Genomic DNA, 22036 nt, shown 5'->3' with positions numbered 1-22036 from the left:
TGTATTGAGCTAAGAGCTTTTTTACAAATACTCTTTAATCCTCACAGAAGCCTAGTGTGTTATTAGCATCTTCATTTAAAGTTGAGGAAAATGAAATAAACAGAGGTTATCACTTATACAAGTTTATATGGCTGATATCTGAGGCTATATTTGAACTTATGTCTCCCTGAATCTAATCTCAGCACTTATTCACTGTGCCACCAGCTGCCTCTAAGAGAGAAAATTCTTGTTCAAATGACCATCAGATTAGATGATCTCTGAAATCCCTTTAAATTTGGATGTTCTATGTTTATTGTTAAATTTATTTGAAAAATGTAAAATACTGTACCAACAAATTCTTTCATATTTTTATCCTACTTAAATTAACCTTCCATTCCTATTCCTTTGCCCCACTTTAAATGGTCAGGTCTCTTCATTAATTGTTTTCTTCTTCAATTCCTTACTCCATATCTCTTTGTAGACATCATTCCCATCGATAACCCTCCAAGAATGCTCCTCCATTCTTTCTGCCTAGCAAACCCTTCCCTTGGTTGCATTTCTAGATCATTGGCACCTATAGTTATCTCTATTTAATCTAAAATCCTACATTACTTATTGCCTAGGCCAATCACTTGACCCTTGAAATAGGAACTCTGCTGTTTCATTGGAGTCTATGTACAATCTAAACTGAATCCTGTTTGACTTATTTTCCCTCCATCAAAAGCAATGTGATACCAGATTCCATTAAGAAAGACACCATTGACTATGGTAAAGCTGGAAGATAGTCCCTCTGGAGCCTTCCCAGATCAGTTTCTCTCTGGGATATCATGTTAAATCATGCACAACTGCTTAGGAAGAACATTAATAATCCAGAGAACATCCAAGGAGAGCAACCAAGATGAAGAGGGGAGTCAATTTCATGCCTGCCATCATTAAGATCACATTAAGGAACTGAGAGTGGTTTATATGGTTAATCTGGAGAAGAGAAGGTTAAGGGGGATGTGATAGCTGCTTCAAGTATTTAAAGAGCTATAGAATGGAGAGGTAAAATCATAAGTAGTGGGTTAATGTTTCAAATAAGTAAATTTAACCTGGGTGACAAAGGAAAAACTTCCAAATAATCTAAATTATTCTGAATTAAAAGTGGATTGCACCAGGAAGACTTGAGTCTGTCACAACACAGTGAGGAGAGGGGACTTCAGGCTCCAGACTCCAGAGTCCAGGATTCATCTTTGGCAAGCCACGTGGCAGCTCGCCTGCCTCCTTCACTTCTCCTCCTAAAGAACAAGGACTTTGATTGATCCTGACTCTGACTGATCCTGACTCTGACTCATCCTAAGGCCCTCCAGAGGGCTAGCCTGGACATTATACCAATTTGACAAGGAAATTCCAGAGGGCTGGTATGTTTGTGGAGGGTTCACATCTTTTTTATAATCTCCACAAAATAGTACTATTTGCACACACACACACACACACACACACGCACAAATACATACATATGTACATAAATACACACATATAATGCACATTAACTGTTTACTTGTCAAAAGATGCAATGCTATGTAGTGAGAATTATAGTAGAAAAGACTTGATCTTTGGGGTTCAGAATCTGCAGCAAATAATTCATTAGTTGTTTGATGAGGGGAAAGTGACTTCCTTTCCCTGATCCCAAATTTGATCCTCCATAAAATAATGGACTTGGCCTCCATAATTTCTAAAGTCCCTTCCAGTTCTAACATTGTGTGTGTTTGTGTTTTTGTGGTCAGACAAATGAGTCTACATCATGTCAGACTGCAAAATGGAAATTCTACTCAATCGTATAGATATTAATATGAATTTTCTGAATGTTAATATTCATATATGCAAAAATAGAGATGTCTCTATTTTCCCACCAGTATTTGTTGATGGGCTGTCTCTAGTTTTCTTCTAGCATTTAGAGAAAATATGTATTTATTTGAGGCAGATTTCCTTAGATTTCCCTATGGGTACAAACCCTTTGGACAACCAAGGAAGGAGTGGGAAGAGAACACAGAGTAGAATGAGAAGCACCAGGCTTCACTTGCTTTGTGACTGCCACTGGGATCATAATGTTACTAGCTGCACTTGCTGCTCTACACTATGGACTACTCGGCCTCTCTATCTATTCTCCTGTGTATGCTGTTTCTTCCCTTAGAATGTGAGTTCCTTGGAAATGGCAATCGTCTGACTTTTCAAATTGTATATTCTGCACTTAGTACAATGTTTTGTACATACTAAGTCATAAATAAATGCTTTTTCTTTCATTCATTCTTGTGATCATTTGCTTCATTTTATGATTGACATATATATATATATATATGTATATGTATACATATGGTGTTTCTTGGAGGCAGGAATATTTCATAAATGGTCTCTGTGGGATTCGATAAGCCCCATGTTGCTGGGAAAGGGAAAATTACAGAAATCATTCAATAAAGCAGGGGCAGAATGGTTGAGGCACTCGTCATATTTTACAAATCCCAGCAAGTAGATAAGTGATGTGGGAAATGCCCTTGGATAGATGAGATTTACTGTAGGGTCCCCCTCCCTAAGGAATCCCTCCTTAGAAACTATAGAATTTATTAGATCACATGGTGACATGTTATCTACACAGCAAATCACTGGGCTTAACAGTTTGTCAAAAACTTTGAGTTCTAGGCTAATGTGGTCTTGGGCCATGTTCCAAAAGGTGGAGTTTTTAAGAGTAGGGTGTCAATAGTTCCACTAGTGTTTTTTATTTTTATCAGATCCCATTAAGTGTCTTATCTGAGTTAGATGGATTAAGAAAGATATTAATAAGTTAGTGAATACCCAGAAAAGGAAGAAGGGACTTGAATCTAAATCATATGAGGATCAAGGAATATAACTGATCATGTTCATCTTAGAGAAGAGAAGATGCAGAAGGGGCCATGACAACTCTTTTTAAGTATGTGAAGGAGGAGGAGGAATTAGATTTGCTATGTTTGACTGGAGGAAAGAATCAGGTTGGGAATCTTAAAGAAGCTAGTTGTAGAAAAACTTCCGAAGAATTAAAGTTGTCCAAAAGTGGAATAACCTCTCTTGAGAGGGGGTGGGTTCCTCTCTCCTTGAAGCTATCCAGGAAGAAACTGTATAATATTGGTAATTGTTCCATTGTATCCAACTCTTTGTGACCCCTGTGGGGGATTTTCTTGGTAGAGATACTGGAATGGTTTGTTCTTTCCTTCTCTTGTTTATTTTATAGATGGGGACATCAAGGGAAATAGGACTAAATGACTTGCCTGGGGTCACACAGCTAGTAAGTGTGAGGCCAGATTTGAACTCAGGAAGATGGGCCTTCGTGATTCCAGATCTGATGCTGTCCCAAGTTGACAATACACTGAATGTAGGAATGGGTTGGACTAGATAATCACTCCAATTCTCCAGTTCTGTGATTCTGTGATTTCTTTCTCAAACCAGACAACTGGCCTAGAAGAGGTCTCTCCCAGATATGAAGCACACTTTTAGGCTTTTTGAGTTAAAAAAAGGTACCTTAGAGATAAATCACATTCAACCTCCCACCTCATAAAGAGACCCCTTTGGGGTCCCATCTTTCTTTTGGAGACTGCTAGACCCCTCAGCTACTTGATAAGAGGAGATTTGGATTTGGAATCAGAAGGAACTCTCTAGACTAGTGTGCCCTGATGCCCTTCCCTAGGCAGCTGAATCATAACGAGAGCAGACTTTTCCCATATGTCCTGTACCACAATGCTCACTTGGAATTATTGTTACTTCAGGCATATACTCTGGAATAGCTTTAACTTTTAACCAAACTGTGTAGTGCTGTTAAAATGCCAGCAGATGGCATGGAATCACTAAAACTCAGCATCCTAAAGTCTCATAATAGAATGTTGCAATCCTAGAATCTTAGATTCACATGGAAGCAACTCTAGAAGCTATCTGGTTCAACCCCTGGATTGAAGCATGGATCTCCTTGGACACATTTTGGAAATGTGGTCCTTCAGCCTCAGTAGAAGGCCTTCAGTGATGGAAAACATTTCAAGCCCTATTCTTCATTTCAGGAGAGCACCAATTTGTCAGGAAGCTCTTATTTATAATAAGCAAAATTGCCTCCTTGCAATTGTCCCCTACTTAGTTTATTTCTCCCCACTGGGACCAAGAAGAACTCTGATCCATGTGACGACTCTCAAAACATTTGAAGGCAACTCTTCGGATTATCTGGTATTTGGATTCAGAGACTGTCGAGGAAAATTCTATCTCTAACAGGTGCTATCTGGGTGGCATTTGGTAAACTACTAAACCTGGCTGTCCCCCACTTGTGGGTTGGACAAGATCCCTTAAATCTTAGCTTCTGGTTTTGATTTTTATGATTCTATGATTCAATTTTAGGACCGAGGTCCAAATCTTAGCTTTACCACTTAGTCCTTTAGCTTTATGAACCCCATAAATCATTTAATCTCTCTGGATCTGGGTTTCTGTACCTGACAAGTTAGCAGATTGAAGTAGAAGATTCCATGGTTCTTTGAAGCTCAAATATATGATCTCATTTCTTGTGCTCATCCCATCCCTCAAAAAACAAGTTTTCCTCTTTTCTAAGGTAAGCATTCTAAGATCCTTTAATCAATTCCTACTTGACATGGATCAAGTCTGTTTTGTCCTATTAGTCACCTCCTTGGACTATGTCCTAGCTTTTCAATGTCCTTTCAAAGATGCAGTGCCCAGAGCTAAATGCTAGGACTCCACATGGTGAAGGTTGGGAAATTTTTATCCACTAAAGAAAATACAATTGTTTCAATAATGAGAAATCTAATGAAATATAATCTGTAGGGACCAGTCTGAGGACATGTGTAGTCTACAGCTTGTATATAGCTATTTGATTTCTTGGAACTCTGAACTGCCATAGATCTTCTGATTCATGCCATTGTTTCAAGAATTTTTATTTAAAGTATAGTTATTCACTGAATAGGCAGCTAGGTGGCACCACAATTGATAAAATGGCAAGCCTGAACTCAGGAAAACTCAAGTTCCTAAATTCAAATCTGGCCTCAGACATTTACTAGCTGTGTGATGCTGGTCAAGTCACTTAACCTCAGTTTCCTCATTTATAAAATGAGATGGAAAAAGAAATGGAAAGCTACTCTATTTGCCAAGAAAACCCCAAATGGGGTCACAGAGACTTGAACATGACTAAAAATAATTAAACATGAATATATTCACTCACTAACTTTCTGAATAAACAGGTAGAAGGGATCTTAGAATGCACCATGTCAGAATTGTAAGCAACCTTAAAGCACAGAAGGGAACAAAACATGTCATAACTGAAAAAGCCTTAGAAGAGAAAGAATATCAAAGCAGGAGGAATCCTACCAAAAAGAATATTCAGAGAAGGAATGGAGTTTAGGACATAAAATATCAAAGATGGAAAGGACTCATAGAACATTCAATGTCACATTGTTTTCATGATTTATACATTGTCATAAAGCTCTCAAGAGCCAGAAGTAGGATTCGACACAGATTTCCCTGATTCGAAGGCTAGTTTCCTATCCCTGGCCTTTCCCAGATGACTAAAGATATTGTCTCCCTGACTATACATTTACTCTCTGATGGAATTCATGTGTGTGCATTCAGGTGATTTCCTAAATGTCTGTGACATATTGTCCAATAACTGATGTCTCTAAATTATAATAGGCCTCTTGTCACATACATGTAAAGAGTTCAATCAGAAACTTAAATTCATTTTCATATTGGGAACCCATCCTTCCCACTCCAAAATCCAAACTCCTGCATGGTGGATAGAATGCTGAACTCAGTCAGGAAGACTTGGGCTCAATTCCTTCTTCTGGTATTCATTAGCTTTGTGACCATGGGCAAATCACTTAACAGGTTCAGTGTTTTACAAAATGGAGATTATATAGTTCCTATTAAGATGTTGGGAGAGGGGCAGCTAGGTGGGGCAGTAGAGGCAGCTAGGTGAGGCAGTGGATAGAGTACCAGTCCTGGAGTCAGGAGGACCTGAGTTCAAATGTGGCCTCAGACACTTAATACTTCCTATCTGTGTGACCCTGGGCAAGTCACTTAACCCCAATTGCCTCAACAACAACAACAAAAAAGATGTTGGGAGACTCATAAGAGATAATACTTATAAAGTGTTCTGTAAACAATAATGCTTAGATAAGCATCAGGAATTTCAATCTGGATGTGACTTCTCAAAACTTTGACTAGATGACTAGTTCCTATACATCAAATGCCCCCAAGGTCATGAAGTTACACAAGGTCTGCATCTTCTGCAAGAATATGCTTTCTATAGCCAGACTAAGTGGTTTCCTGGAGATCTGCCCATAAAGTTCTCATTGCAATTTGTCCAATCATCCTTAGCACTATTATTTTTGCGAGCACAGTTAGTGTGCCTTGCTTTGGAAGACTTGAGTGGATTTTACCAAACCCACAGAGATTAACTAAGTGCATCTACCAGGGAGGGATACTTTGCCTTCTCATTAATAGAACTACCTTAAAATACTCTCTGTCAGGTTACCTCAACCTCAAAAAATGCCCTAAAGTAAGAACCCCAAACTCTATGTAGTTGCAGTGAGCTACTGATCAGCAGCAATCCCTGTCCATGGTCCTGACGAATTTATCAGCATAATCGACCAGGCCTTTATAATTTTTCTGCTGCATGCCCTCAGCCCTGAGTGATGTCTCACATCCTCATGGCTTGTGAACCCATTAGCATTCACTGTTAAGGAATTCCCCACAACTCTGTGTGGTAGAGATAATGCCTATAGGGAGGCAGTTTGGGAGCAGCGGAGGCCTGGCTTTAGAAAACACAAGTCTCTTGGGTCCTGGAGGGCCATCACACTGCTACTTCATTATAAAATCCCCAGCCTCCACCCCTTTAACAACATCTCACTGTTTAGCATTTCATAACAGGCTTCTGTTTATAATTTTTGTTCCTGGATCTTTGGTGATTTCATTTACTGAATCAATTCCTGATGATTCCTACCATGTGGAACAGGTTGATGAGGGACCTCCTTCCAGTCAATAGAAGCAAACCTTCAACCCAACAAGGGCTGATCAGCTGGTTATAGTTTTTTTGAAAGGAACTGAATGTGAATTTGAAGGAAAGGCAATTGGAGAAGAGGAAATTTCTTCTGAGTTTCAATTTTCTTCTCTGAAAAAAAGGATCTTCAGTTTTGATACTGTATAAGTTCATGTTTCTGAAGTGCTTTCCAGCTCTTAACATTCTCTGTTCTAAGGTTCTACCTTTGACTTCAGTTTTGTAGCTCCCTATAGCTCTGACATTTTCTGTTTTCATTTAATGCCAGAGAAACTGAGGCAAGATAGTAATTAGAGAGTTTTTAATATTTTATTTATCGGAGAGCTTAATTAATTGACTGGATCAGACTCACATTTCAAAGTATCCAGTATTGAATGTGAGATTCCAGAGATTCTTTATAAGACTTTAGTGATAAGGGAGAACAAAGGCAAAAGAGGGGGCAGAGTGAGCACTGGACATTCTGATAAGCCAGGTTATCTGAATTAGAAGCTCTCCCCTTATCTGAGATTAAACATTTATAGTTTTATGATCCTAGAGTAGCCAGTCCTAAGTTATATCATTCTTAATGGTTGGGAGAAGGGGGTTGCAACCAGAGGGACTGAGGCAGAACAATTAAGGAAACTGAGGTAGAACAATCAAAGGAAACTGTAGCATAACATTCAGGCCTTCCTTATGTCCTCGGTTCTAAGGATAGTCTGCACTAAGGTTCTTCCTCCCTCTGACATCTTTGTTTTGAGAGCCCTCCCAGCTCTAAATTCCAGGATTATGAGATGCAGAATTCTCTTTAGAAATCTGGGGAAGGACCCATCTCTATGATATTTGCCATGGCCATTTTTTCCTTGGCATAAGAGATCATGTGCCTTTAGAGTATCCCAACACTTAAGAGTTAAAAAGCAAAGCAAAGTATTTCTAATACAACTTCTGTATGAACAAAAATCTTCTCTCCAACCTGCTCCAGAAGGAGTCATCACCTGGCTTCTCTTTTAAGATCTCCAGTGAAGAAGAGAGAGGATGCATCAGTCCCCAAGGCAGCCTATCCCATCTAGGGACAGCTGTTATTGTTGGAAGCTCGCAACTTTACACCATCACTCCAAATTCTACCCTTTGGGGCTGAACATATCTCCCAAATTAATTTCCTCACACATGACAGCCCTTCAAATACTTATTCAGAACTACTAGGTATCCACATGAAGCTTTCTCTCCTCTAGGCTACATATCCTTAGTTCCTTTAATTGATCTTGATGGGGCCAGACCTTAGGCTCTCTACCATAGCTCCCATAAAATACAGCTCTCAGAATAGAAGATAATATACTATATTTGCTCTTCTTCAGGCTCAGGACTCTTCACTCCCTCAGGGTAGATACTAAGCTTCTCTTAATGGATCTTAATGGATCAGAAGATTACATTTGCTTCCCTAGCTTTCACCTTTAGCAATAAACATTTCCAAGTCCCCATCTCAGCCCTTACTGTGGCCTTCTCTCTGTGACAACTTTGCATGTACATGTTATATATTGTGCATATATATCGTTGTTAGCATCTTTCCATTTTAATTTGAACTTCTCAAAGCCACAATTTTTGCCTTTCTTTGTATTCCCCAGTGCTGAGCACAAAGTCCAGCACACTGAGAATGCTTAATAGATGTTTGTTGACTGACTGATTGGCGTCACACTGCTGACTCAGACTCTACTAAAATCCCCAGTTCTTTTTCAGGCCAGAAATTTTTGTCCCTGCCTGACCCATAATTGTCTTTAGGATATTTGGAAATGGAAAAATGTTGGCATCATCAATTTTGTGGTCCACTAGATGCACCCTGTGTTGACCAAATTTTGGATGAGTTATTATTTGGCTCTGGTGAAGGTATGAACCTATTTTGAGTAGTTTTCCTTCCCTCTCCTGTCTAGCTTGGAACTCAGTTACTGCTTTGTCATTTCTTTTATGTAATAATTTGAGTAGATCTTTGGAAAGAGAATCCATATTATACTATTTGTGCAAAGCACCAAAATCTTTAATTTTAGCATCCTTAGTCTGCTTCCCAGGGATATAGAGTGACTTTGAACTCCAAAAGATATCAGGGGGAATCAACTCTTTTTCATTTCTCTCTAAAAATGGCTTTGTATCATTCACTCACCCTGCCCTCTAAATGTTTTAATAAATATTTTTGATTTATCCAAGTATTCATCAATTCTCCAAAAATGGGAGTGCCCAAAATGTAGAATCTGCTCTTTCAAAATATCCTACCCAACATCAGGCCAAGAGGCAGTAGCAAAGTTTCCAGAGCCCATATGAATCCAGTCGATAAACATGACTTACAGACACAGTGAGGGAGTCGGGATGTCCAGATGGGCGTTCCTGTTTCTCGGCTGTAACAGGTCAGGAGGGAGCTTCCTTCGAGAACAAAGCCGGCATTGCAGGTGTACTGGATGGTCGTTCCAACAAGGAGCACGGGATCCGAGATCAAACGAGTTGAATGGTCCACTTCCCCAGGGTCAGTGCAATACATAACTGACAAGAAAAAACAGACACAAGATTCTCCAGTGCCTTATCATCCAATTCAAATGGATATGATTTATTTCCAGAAACACTTAGTAAGCACCTATTATGCACCGGGAACTGTACTACATATTGCAAAAATGAAATGTTTCTTGCCCTCGGGGAGAAAACATTTCACTGGGTGTATTATATAAGGTCTTATAATATCAGAGAAAAAAAACCCAAGTGATTTTCAAAGGATAGGAAGAATTTTTGCCATTTAGTGGTCTTTGGGATATTTTAATTAGCCATTGAAAGAATTTTTTCCCTATATAAAATCTCAACTGGCCCTCTCCTCTCCTTCCCTTCCTTTTTCTTCTTTTCTCTGACTCTGCTTCTGTCTTCCTTTTTCTGCCACTGTCTGTCTCTGCTGTCCTTCCAGCTAAATATATAACATGATTAGGAGAAAGAGATAGACTATGGGTTCCTAGAATTACTAAATATTTATGTTTCTCAAGCCCTTTCATCAAAATAATTGTTTAAGTAAATCTTTGAGCTATAATTAAGGAAACTTGATTGGGGTCTTAGTCCAGGGTGTTGAAATGTGGATGATGATGAATGACAATATCACACAATGGAAGACTTATTTCCCTGGATCCCTGCATCTCCCATCCTCTCCTTCACTCTAAACTTTTTGATGTTCCTCCTGTTGGTAGATATGCCCCAGGCAAGCTCCCTGACCTCTACCCCAGCTTGTTGTACTCTCCCATTCTTATCTTACCAGAGTTCTTAGTTATATATTAGTATATCTGGTTTTGCCGTGAAAAAAAATTTCAAAATTGTCTAGTTGTGACATATACACATATGTTCAGGAATTATATTCGTAACATATGCTATTTATATTTATAGATGATGTCATGTTATATTGTGAATAGAGAACCAGACTTGGAGTCAGAAAAGGCCTGAGTTGTCATCTTGCCTCTGACAATATTGGAAGCCATTTGACATTTCTATGTCTTCTGTTTCTCACCGAGGTGAGAAGTTCCAGAAAAATGTTTAACTTGAACAACAAGTTATTAATCCATGTGCTTCCCACAGTCATGAAATCACATGTCTAGACAAAAAAATAAGAAATACTTGTACACACATGCACGTGTATATCAGTAATGAGAAAGTAAAGAAAGTCACAAAGGACATTATAATATTTCTCTTGCTAAGCATGGAATAGGCTGACAGCTGGTGGTGGGAAAGAAGAAGAAGAAGAAGAAGAAGAAGAAGAAGAAGAAGAAGAAGAAGAAGAAGAAGAAGAAGAAGAAGAAGAAGAAGAAGAAGAAGAAGAAGAAGAAGAAGAAGAAGAAGAAGAAGAAGAAGAAGAAGAAGAAGAAGAAGAAGAAGAAGAAGAAGAAGAAGAAGAAGAAGAAGAAGAAGAAGAAGAAGAAGAAGAAGAAGAAGAAGAAGAAGAAGAAGAAGAAGAAGAAGAAGAAGAAGAAGAAGAAGAAGAAGAAATAGAAGAAGAAGAAGAAGAAGAAGAAGAAGAAGAAGAAGAAGAAGAAGAAGAAGAAGAAGAAGAAGAAGAAGAAAAAGAAGAAGAAAGAAGGAGGAGGAGGAGGAGGAGGGAAAAAAGGAGGAGGAAGAGGAAAAGGAGAGCAAGACACACACATACACAAACACACATGGAGAACAACATATAGTAGCTCAAGGTATAGAAGAGTGTCCTAACAGTGAGAGCTATCTGAAAGCAGAATGGGTTGCTTAGATAAGCAGTGAGTTCACTTTTATTGTGGATTTTCAAGCATTAAGTTAGTTGATCATTTAAAATAGCTGTTGTGGAGTGGATTCCTGTTCAGCCACAGATTAGAAATGATGATCTCTGGGTTCCCTTCCAATTCTGATTTCATGAAAACATGTGTTGTCCTACATGGAAGCCTAAAGAGTGTCCTTTTTATTTTATCTTTCTCAAGAACTTAAGGATTCACTGATGTCCCACCCCAGGTCACATCAAGAAAGTTTGAGTGCCCACCAATCCAGCAAAACTGAATACAATCCTTCAGAGGAAAAGGTGGTCATTCACTAAAACAGAAGATTTTGAAGCATTCATGATGAAAAGACCAGAACTAAATGGCAAATCTGATTTTTAAATACAGGACTCTGGAGAAGCATAAGGAGATAATCAGGAAAGTGATAGAAGGAATTTAATAAGGTTTATCTGTTTACATTTCTACATGGGAGGATGATACTTATAATTCATTAGATCATTCTAATTATTATGGCAGTTAGAAGGACTATATATATAGACAGAGGACACGGGTATGAGTTGAATGTGAAAGGATTTTATCTTTTTTAAATAATGAAATTAAGGGGTGAGAGGAATGAATTAGGAGAAAAGGAAAGGGAGAAATGGAATGGTGCAAATCATCTACCATAAAAAAGAGGCAAGAAAAAGCTTTTACTGTGGAGGAGAAGAGGGACAGGAGGGAGTGAATGAGTGAACCTTACTCTCATCAGCCTTGACTCAAATAGGAAAAACATACATACTCAATAAGGGTAGAAAAATCTATCTTAACCTGCAGGAAAATAGGAGGAGAATGGGATATGGGAAGGGAGGGTGGGTGATAAAAGAGAGGGCATATTGGGGGAGAGAGGGGTTGATACTAAAACACCTTTGAGGAGAGACAAGGTAAAGGAGAGAGAATAAATGTGGGGGAAATACAATTAGCAATAGTAATTGTAAAAAAAAATTGAAGCAAATTTCTCTGATAGAATGTTATTGTTCTCTGGGAAATGATGAGCAGGAGGCTCTCAGGAAAAACAATCTGGAATGTCCTGTATACAAAGTAATTGCAATGTTCTGGGAATGACCAGCTGTAGGTTATTTTGCTATTCTCAATAGTACAATCATCCACAACTATTCTGAAGGACTTATGATGAAAAATCCTATCCATACTCAGAGAAGGAACTGATCGAATCTGAATACAGATCAAAGTATTCTTTATTTCTCTCTTTCTCCCTCTCTTTATTTTTAACTTAGTTTTTTTCCATAGGGTTTTAATTTTCATTAGGATGAGAGATCTATATTTTATTTCACAACTTGACTTTTATGGAAATGTTTTATATTAGTTCACTTGTAGTTTCTTAATTGTAGGTGGGGATAAGGGAGAAAACCTAGAATTCAAAAATCTTAAAAACAAATGAAAAATATTTATTTTGAATATAACTGGGGGAAATATTAAATAAATAAAATTAGAATTGAAAAAAAGAAAATCTGAGGGTTCCATCATTAAACTCAATTTACTATATTTAGATCCTCAAACTCCAGGATCTAGCTACAACTAGACCTATTATTGACCCAGGAAAAAAAACTTAGATTTGTCTTACTTTTCTCACAAAAGGGTGGATCACTGCTCCATGTCAGGTCCCATTGGCAAGTGAGGGTGTCACTGCCTACGATATCATAGCCAGGGTCACATTGGTAGGTGATCTTTGCTCCTCTCACCAGCTCTGTGTGAGATGTGGTTTTCCAGCCATTCTGAATCTCAGGCAAATCTGAACAGGAGTCATTCCTTGATACCTCTTTAATAGAAAGATACAAATAATTGACTTCAATTATTTTATGCTTATTATTATTTATTGTAATTATTATATTTTATATCATATATAATAATTATAAATTATTATTTAGATTATTATGGGTCAGATTTATTACTCATTTAATAATGTTAATAAGAGCTAACATTTGTATAGCATTTTAAAACTTGTAAAATGCTTTTAAGTGTTATCTCATTGGAACTTCACCAGAATCCCGTATGAAACAAACACTGCTGGTATCATTATTTTCGTTTTCTCTCCCAATGTTACCTTGTATTTTCTTTATATGGTGTTGGCAATACCTATGCATGAGTCCTGCTAGTTTTTTCAATAAAATGTAAAGTCTTTGAAGGCAAGACTGTTTCACATTTGTCATTGTATCTCTAATGCCTAGAAAAGTACCTGGGACACTAGACCCTTAATAAATGTTTATTGATTGACTAAACTGATGAGGGCAATTGATACTCTGAGAGTTAAGTAAATTTCCCAAGATCACACAGCTTGTAAAAATCAGAGTCCCTTCACTTGAGCTTCTTACTCTTCCACTGATGGACTCCCTCTATCATCTGAACTGTTATGTAAGTAACAATCCCATGTGCCACTTGGCTATCCTTGTTCAGAAATGTCCACCACACAGATTCAGGAAGAAGAGCCAATTATGTCACATAATTAATTTGCCATCCTTATGGGAAGTCAGAGAAAGGAGAATGTCCCCTCTCCCCAGAGAATCCAGAAGAATCATACATAGGAAGGAAAATAGTTCAAATATCTGGAGACTGAAGGGACTTTAAAGATTAATCTTCACATTTTACAGATGAAAAAACTATGTATGGCCCATAACTCATCAAGTTCACACACTGAGTAAAGTCAGAGATGGAATTGAAACCTATTTTCCAGTTCTCAGAAATAACTATTCTTTTTCTCTCTCAAGTTTCCTCCAATTGCTTCATTCTATGCTACGTGCCTTCATTTATTGAACAATTAGGTAGCATTTATATCATCCTTTAAAGTTTGCAAAGTTTTTTTTACAAACATCTCATTTATCCTCACAACAACCCTCCATTTACTTTCCATTTTACAGATGAAGAAACTGAGATGGAGAATTGAGTGACTTGGCCAGGGTCATAGTAAGTATCTGATGTCAGATTTGAACTAAGTTCTTTTTTCTAATCTTTGTACTGCTTCCATTCCCTTTGATCGATATTTTAGATGTACCTGTTTCTGGACATATTTTCTTTCCCTATGGAATGTAAGATCCTTGAAGGCCATGATTATTTTTGCTTTTTCTTTGTTTAACTTAGTGGCTGGCACATAATAGGTCCTTAATAAATTCTTATTGATTAGTCGATTGAATGAATTGAAGTGAATTTTTAGTACTCTATATTTTGTTGATTCAGAAATTTCTTCCAAGTATCAGGTCACAAGCCATCTATGTCTGAAATCTCATCTATATCTTCCTATTAACTTCTTAGGGGTATGTGGGTGTACAGGAGTGTCCTGAGATTTTCTTGACAAAACATGAGCATGAAGGACATTCATCTATCTTCTTTCACTCTTGTTTTATGATTGATTTTTCTTTCTGGGGAAGTCATTTTTAATATAACAGTTCTCCTTATGATTCTTTATCAGGGATGTACTGCAGCCCTCTCAGTTGTAAACTTTATAGCTCTGTATAAATTTGAGTTGTTATCACTATTATTATTTCTAAACATGGTACCTGAAATAGAGCTCAATCTTCCTAGGGTGGTGGTTTGATCAGAGTTAAGAAAAGGGGAATAAGAATATTCTGATAACTCGATGTTATTCCTCTTCTTCCATTAGCATCATATAGGCAACTAGGTGGTCGGCAGAAAGTTTGTTTGTTGTTTAGTTCTTTCAGTCACGTCTGACTCTTCTGTGGCTTTCTTGGCAGAGATACTAGAGTGGTTTTTCATTTCCTTCTCCAACTCATTTTACAGGTGAGGAAACTGAGGCAAACAGGGTGAAGTGACTTGCCCAAGGTCACATAGCTAGTAAGCATCTGAGGTCAGATTTGAATTCAGGAAGATGAGTATTCCTGACTCCACTCCTGATGTTCTATCCATTGCAGTGTCACCTAGATGCCCTGGTCTGAGTCCAAATCTCAGACATTTGTTAGTTGTATAAATATGGGCAAGTCACTTAATTTCAGCCTCATTTTCCTCATCTGTAGAATGTAACTAATGATTGCACCTTTCTCCCAGGGTTGTTGTGAGGATTAAATCCTAGTTATGATTATTATTACTATTATTAGTAGTCGTAGATGAGTGCTGTACCTCAAAAAAAGGAAGTTGTGGCTTTGAAATGCACTTCAGATACTTATTAACTTTGTGTTAATTAACTGGACAAGTCATTTAACTACTCTATACCTCAGTTTCCTCTTTTGCAATTGAGGGTATTGGTCTTAGTGAGATCCCTTCCAGTTCTAAATTTATTATCACACCTTTTAGACTACTATAAATTCTTTAGGTTTTATTTGAAATGTTTTCTTGATTCATAATAAAGTCCCTCCAGTTGAGCTTCTTACTCTCCTTTTGATGGACCTCCCACTAACACTCCCCCATCCCCTGCCCTGTTATGCAAGTAACAATCCCACGTGCCAGCTTGGCTATCCTTGCTCAGAAATGCCCACCAAGCAGATTCAAGAAGGAGAACTAATTATATCATGTAATTAATTTGCTCTCCTTATATGCTTCTGTGGAGTCAGGAAGAGTAGAATGCCCTGGCTTATTTGCTGGAAGGTAATTTTAAGAAAAAAGCAGTGGCTTTTCCTGGGATTTCATCACAATTTTAACTGGGAAAAACAATCTCTTGGGTGTCTGTGAAGAGCAGGGACAGGAAAGTGAACTTTAAAATGGTTTGTTGGGGAATAGGAAACCCTATATTTATTCCTCTTAAAGTTCCAAGAAAGCCCTTGAATTGGAGGTTGTAAAGTGCTCACTGTCTAGGCAAAATAGTGGGAAAAAATCGGTTAGATGTTTGGGATGGCCTGGATCTGGATCTGATTCAGTTACCAATAAGCTATATGACCATCGATGGGTCAGTTCTATTCTCTGGGCCACAATTCTCTATGTGGGAGAAAGGGAGGAGCATTAGGGTAGAGCCTGAAGCTGGGATCCAAAGGTCTGGGTTTTAATTCTGGCTCTAGTATTTTCTACCTGACCTTAGCCAAAGAGCTAAAACTAGGGCACTGAAGCTTGGCCCCAAAGAGCTAAATTTAGATTTTACTGAGAGCTTTGTAGTCCTTCAGCTGGGGAAAAATAATAGAACTAGTGAGGATATTTAATTCAAATAGACCTACAGGCACAGATTGGGGGGGGGACTTCTCTTTGGCTTGGCTTACTCTGTGTCCTGGTACCACCTTTGCTTGGACAATCAGCCTTGGAGACTCACTTTCTGTCTCTGTAAAATGAAGGTGAACAGCTAGGTGGCGCTGCAATGGATAGAGTACCAGTCCTAGAGTCAGGAAGACCCAAGTTCAAGTGTGGCCTCAGACACTCAAGAGCTGTGTGATCCTGGGCAAGCTACTTAACCTTGCTTGCCTCCGTTTCCCTATCTGTAAAATGAGCTGGAGAAGGAAATGGCAAAACACTTCAGTGTCTATGCTAAGAAAACTCCAAATGGGGTCATGAAGAGTTGGACATGACTGAATAGCAGCAGCAACAGCCACAAGTATGACATGATGGAATTGGAGCCTGGAATACCTGGGTTTCAGTTTTACCTTTGACATTTACTAGCTGTGTGAATCTGGGCATGCTATTTATACTATCTGAGGCTCATTAGTTTCCTCATTTATAAAACAAAGGATTGACCTGGATGGCTATTCAGATCCTTTCCAATTCTAAATCAATAATCCTGAATCTATGACCTCTAAATTTTAAATCTGAGATCTTCTGAAAAGTCTCCCAATTCCCTTTTGAAGCTATAGTTTAGAAAAGGCACAGGTGTCATACAAATGCATCCTCTCCAAAATGGGAAAATGGCTTTGGGAGGTAACGTTTGACCTGGGCTTTCCCAAGATTAGAGCAAACTTTCTTTGCATTCTCAGTGATTTGTACAGTGACTAGCACATAGTAGGACTTTTGTATATACCTGATTATTTATATAGTCTCCCTCATGAGATTATGATCTCTTCTCAGGTAGGGACTAGATTTTTCTTTCATTGTATCCTCAGAACTTAGTATAGTGTCTGGCACATAGTAGGCACCTGATAAATGCTTTTTGACAAAATGACTGACATTTAGCTAGTACTGTTAAGATTACAAAATACTTTCTTCATAATATGTCATCATGTGAAGTTGGGAGAGGAAGTATTTCCCCCTTCACCCAACTTTTCAGATGTAGTCGAGGTTCAACTTGGACTCCCTTGGAAAATACTGTGACTTCTCTTTCCCTTCCTTCCTCCCTCCCTCCCTCCCTCCCTTTCTCCTTCCTTCCCTCCTTCCTTCCTTCCTTCCTTCCTTCCTTCCTTCCTTCCCTCCTTCCTTCCTTCCTTCCTTCCTTCCTTCTTTCCTTTCTTCTTTCTTCCTTCTTTCCTCCCTTCCTCTCTCACTTCTTCCCTTCCTTCCTCTCTCCCACATCTCTCCCTCCCTTCCTCTCTCACTTCTTCCTTTCCTCCTTCTGTCTCTGCCTCCTTCCTTCCCACCTTCTTTCCCTTCCCCCTCCCTTCCTCCTTTTCTTCCTTCCTTCCTCTCTCTCCTCTCTCCCTTCCTCTCTTCCTCCCTCCCTCCCTCTCTCCCTCCTGGGTCTGTAGGTATCCCCTTTTACAATTAGATTCAGAGTTCCCATCATTCCCTGAGTCTCAGGTTTATCCTGTTTTACAAAGAGCAAACTGGTCCTCTCCATTGCCACTGGAGGAAAAGGAAAATAATGCAGATATTGGAATTATCCAGGCCATGTTTAAGTCTACACTAGCTAATGTTACAGAAATAAGAACAAACAAGAATCACATTTATAGAGAATGGTGGATTAAAGATTTGACTCAGAGTCAGGAAGGCCTGATGTTTACTTGTTGTGTGATCCTGGAAAAAGTCACTTATTTTTTGTCTTCCTCAGTTTCCTCAACTGTAAAATAGGGATAATAACAGCCCCTACCTCTCAGGGTTGTTGTGGGGATTGAATGAGATAATAATTGTAAAGACCTTAATACAGTGCCTGGTACAAGATAGGTACCATATAAATGTAAGCTCTTATTTACTTTTTTTTTGTTGTAAATATCAGCTCTTATTATTATTTCTGGCAGGAGTAATGAATAGTGCTCACTCTGTAGTCATGGAGTGCTGGTTTTGAATCCCAGATACTTGTTGAGTAACTAAGGGTAAGAAACTTTTCCTCTCATAACCTCAGACCCCTCATTAGTAAAAAACCATAATGCTTTGAGAAAGTATATTGCAAACCTTCAAATACTATAAACATGAAGTATTATTACTGCTACATAAACAACATAAAAGTTGAGTGATTAAAAAACCATACTGTTATTTTCCCACAACACTGAACATTAGCCAGGCATTTCTGGCTGATATTCATGTTTTGCCAACTAATGTTGACATTGGACAGAGTGTGGAATGTAACAACAAGGAGAATCCTTCCCATTCATATAATAGTCTCCTCGTAACAATCCTGAGAGGTTAAGTGATGCTTGTATTAATTATGGCCACTTTGCAAAAGAGGAAAATGAAACTTAGTGAGATAAAACCACTTGTCCAAGGTCCCACGAATGGTGAATGGTAGAGCCAAAAATTGTTTCAAACTCAGTATTCCTTTTACTGCGCTGCCTCTGACTATAGTTGGAATATGGAACCATGTTTTTCTTTTTTCTTTTTTTTAATAGCTCTTTATTTACAAGTTATATGTATGGGTAATTTTATAGCATTGACAATTGCCAAACCTTTTGTTCCAATTTTTCCCCTCCTTCCCCTCTCCCCCTCCCCTAAATGGCAGGATGACCAGTAGATGTGGAACCATGTTTTTCAATGACAATCGACTCAGAAAGAAAATTCTGTTCATTCAAGAAAGTCACTGGACTATTCAAAGAAATACTCTGAGCTATCTATCTCTTCATTCAAGGAAGTATCTTGATGATTGGCTTGGTCATATATAGACTTTGCTCCAAATTTAGAAAACATTATTCATGACCATTTGTTTATGAATAAGAATACTTGGATTTAATTTCAGGCTTTATTCCTGTGTAGTTGTATGACTCTGAGCGTCTTATTCTTCTGTAAACAAACAAACAAAAGCCAAGGGAGGCTAGATTTGTAAAATTTTTAAGGGCTCTTCTAACTCTAAAGTGAATTGAATAAAGATGTAGTCAATTATTGTGGACATTTCAGCCAAACAACTAATGATAGCTGCCCTTCTTCACAAGATTTGATATCACGCACTCTGGGCACCCCTGACAGAGAACCTGTGGGAAGCCCTGTGTAGGAAGGCAGAAAACAAGAGTCAGGAGAATAAAATTACAGATCAGCATAATCAGGGAGTAAAGAGGCCCCAGAGAAACATAAACAAGGACTTCAGAAGGAATCGATTGCCATGTTCTTCTCTCTGAGGGGCGGGAGGACAATTGGTGAGAATGAATCATGATCGCTGGCCTGGAAAAAAGCAAACCAGACACAGAGATTTCTTGGTATGCTGAGATTCTTTGCTCAGACTGGCTGGAGTAAAAAGCAATTTCATGTGGAGGGGAATCGCTCTTCCATCATGCCTGTGAGATCCCAGAAAGACACAGGGCCCGAAGAAGGAATGGATTTCCCATTTCAACAATGGATTCAAATCAGAATAAGTATTTATTAATCACTTAACTGCAGGTTAGGCACTAAAGATATAAAAATAGCAAAACTGTTCTCTTCCCAGGATCACATGGACAGTAAGTGACTAAGGTGGGATTTGAACACACATTTTCTGCTTTCAAGCTCAGTGCCCACTCCATTCTGTAACATTGCCTCTTTAAAAAAAAAAAGATAATGAAGACATTCATAGCTATTTCTCTTTAATCTCTACCTTCACTGTAGAGGGCTGGAACTCTTGGAGAAGTATATTTGAAACAAGGATGCTTACAACAAGGTGTTAACTCAGTGGGATTGATGAGATGATGGTTCTCTAGTTCACATATAATCTTAGTACTTAGTACTTAGCATGGTAATGGTTGTCTAATTAGTACATGCTCAGTCTGCTATAATGATGTAAGTGTAATAGGGTATATAAGGGCTGAGAGGACTGGAAATGATTCATTCCATCTTTGACCAGCCTCCTCATGGCTCTCCTGCCTTCATCACTTCTCCACTAAGACCAAGGACTCAGGCTGATCCCAAGGTCCTCCAGAAAGCTAACCCGAACATTATACTTCACCACAGAAACTTCTTTTTAATTTTATTTTATATTATTAATATTTTAAAAAATAAGTCTTCTGATTATATTGTGAGCTCCATTAGATTGGGAATTCCTGGAGAGTTACATAGCATAGAGAGATACTTAGCATAGTATCTGGCTTATGGAGCTAAAGAAATATTTTCTGATTGATTGATCTTGCTCAGTAGAAATGGAAGATTCCATTTTAATTGATTGATTTTAAACTTTATCTAATTTTTTAATATTGTGTTTTGATCTTTCTTGTCACTAAATTAATCTTCTCTAGTCAGAATCTTTTTCTTTTGTTTGCTCATTTTCCCAACTTATTTTTCAGCTTTTAAATCTTTGTTAAAGTAAGACTATTTCCAAGGTGGAGTTTTTTGTGCAGCAGTTTTTAGAGATCCTTCTAGGGACCTATACTGTCAGCCAGAGAAACTTCTTTTTTAATCAAAGAAATGGAGTGAAGGAAAAAAAAATCAGCCCAGAGGTTCTGCTTGAACACATACGCCTCATTCCTCACGCATGTTCTACCACCTTTTGGGGAGCAATATGTTTTCCTGATGGTTCTTTTAACATTCTCCCTGCTTTTCAGCTGTTGCCTCTTATAATTTTCCTGTACACACTCCAATGTAAAAATCAGGGTATAGTAGGGTTAACAATTCCAAGACTGAATGGGCTCAGCAGATATGACTCATGGACCCAAACTAACAGGATACGCTGCAACATGGGATACTTACCTATGTAACTCATGACAAACCCTTGACCCTTTCCAAAGATGAGGCCGGCGGGATCTGAATGGAATTGAATGGTGAGGTCTGGGCTAGAGGAATAGAGCTTCTGAGGTCCACTGTTGCCCAAGTACTGCCCAAGGATATGGGACATGACTTCATCCCCATCGTAGATGGTCAAGATGTCACTGTTACTCAGGTTTAAGCTGGAAGGCAAAAGGAAATGGCATGTGTGTATATGTGTGAATGGAAAATGATATTAAATAAAATTGTAGTTACTTTAGAAATCTAAATACTACACGCAAGGCTGCACACATTGTTGGATCTTGAGGAACTTGCAGGTTAGCAGGGAAACTAAGATGAATATATTACTTAGAACTGTGATTTGTGACCCCATGGGGGTCTTGTAACTGAATGTGGAGGTCATGAAATTATGATTTATTATTATAAAATCTTATCAGTAAATATTTGATTTGTATACTTATTTTATATACCCACATACCTGGGGTCTCATTAAAAATTTCTTGGGCAAAAAGGGGCTGTGAGTAGAAAAAGTTTAAGAAGCCCTGACCCAAATTAATAATAATAATAATAGTGATAATAATAATAGCTAGTAATTTTGCAAAGTAATTAACATGTTATCTCATTTGATCCTCACAATAATGTTGGGAAGTAGGTGTTATTATTATCCCCATTTTGCAGATTAGGAAACAGACAGACTGAAATAAAGTGACTTGTATAGGATTATACAGCAAGGAAGTGTCTGAGACAGCATATGAGCTTGGGATTTTGCTATTCCAACTCCACGGCGCTATTTAGAAAGATATGATAATTTTCCATGAGAGGGATGCACAGA

General features: G+C 38.3%; 1 protein-coding gene across 2 annotated transcripts in view; it reads right to left on the bottom strand.

The window, feature by feature from the left end:
* The window catches only part of SEZ6L (seizure related 6 homolog like), a 253535-nt gene that overhangs the window by 21963 nt on the left and 209536 nt on the right, over positions 1–22036 (bottom strand). For both annotated transcript variants that reach the window (XM_031948811.1, XM_031948812.1), the window contains exons 10-12: positions 21190–21386; positions 12875–13069; positions 9341–9532 (exon numbers count right to left, since the gene is read on the bottom strand). In XM_031948811.1, the coding sequence (XP_031804671.1) occupies positions 9341–9532; positions 12875–13069; positions 21190–21386 (584 nt within the window). The remainder of the gene's footprint in view (positions 1–9340; positions 9533–12874; positions 13070–21189; positions 21387–22036) is intronic.

This window comes from Sarcophilus harrisii, chromosome 1 (genome assembly GCF_902635505.1).
Source record: "Sarcophilus harrisii chromosome 1, mSarHar1.11, whole genome shotgun sequence".
NCBI lineage: Eukaryota > Metazoa > Chordata > Mammalia > Dasyuromorphia > Dasyuridae > Sarcophilus > Sarcophilus harrisii.
The sequence above is the reverse complement of the archived record's forward strand: the minus strand, read 5'-3'. Positions and strand labels throughout refer to the sequence as shown.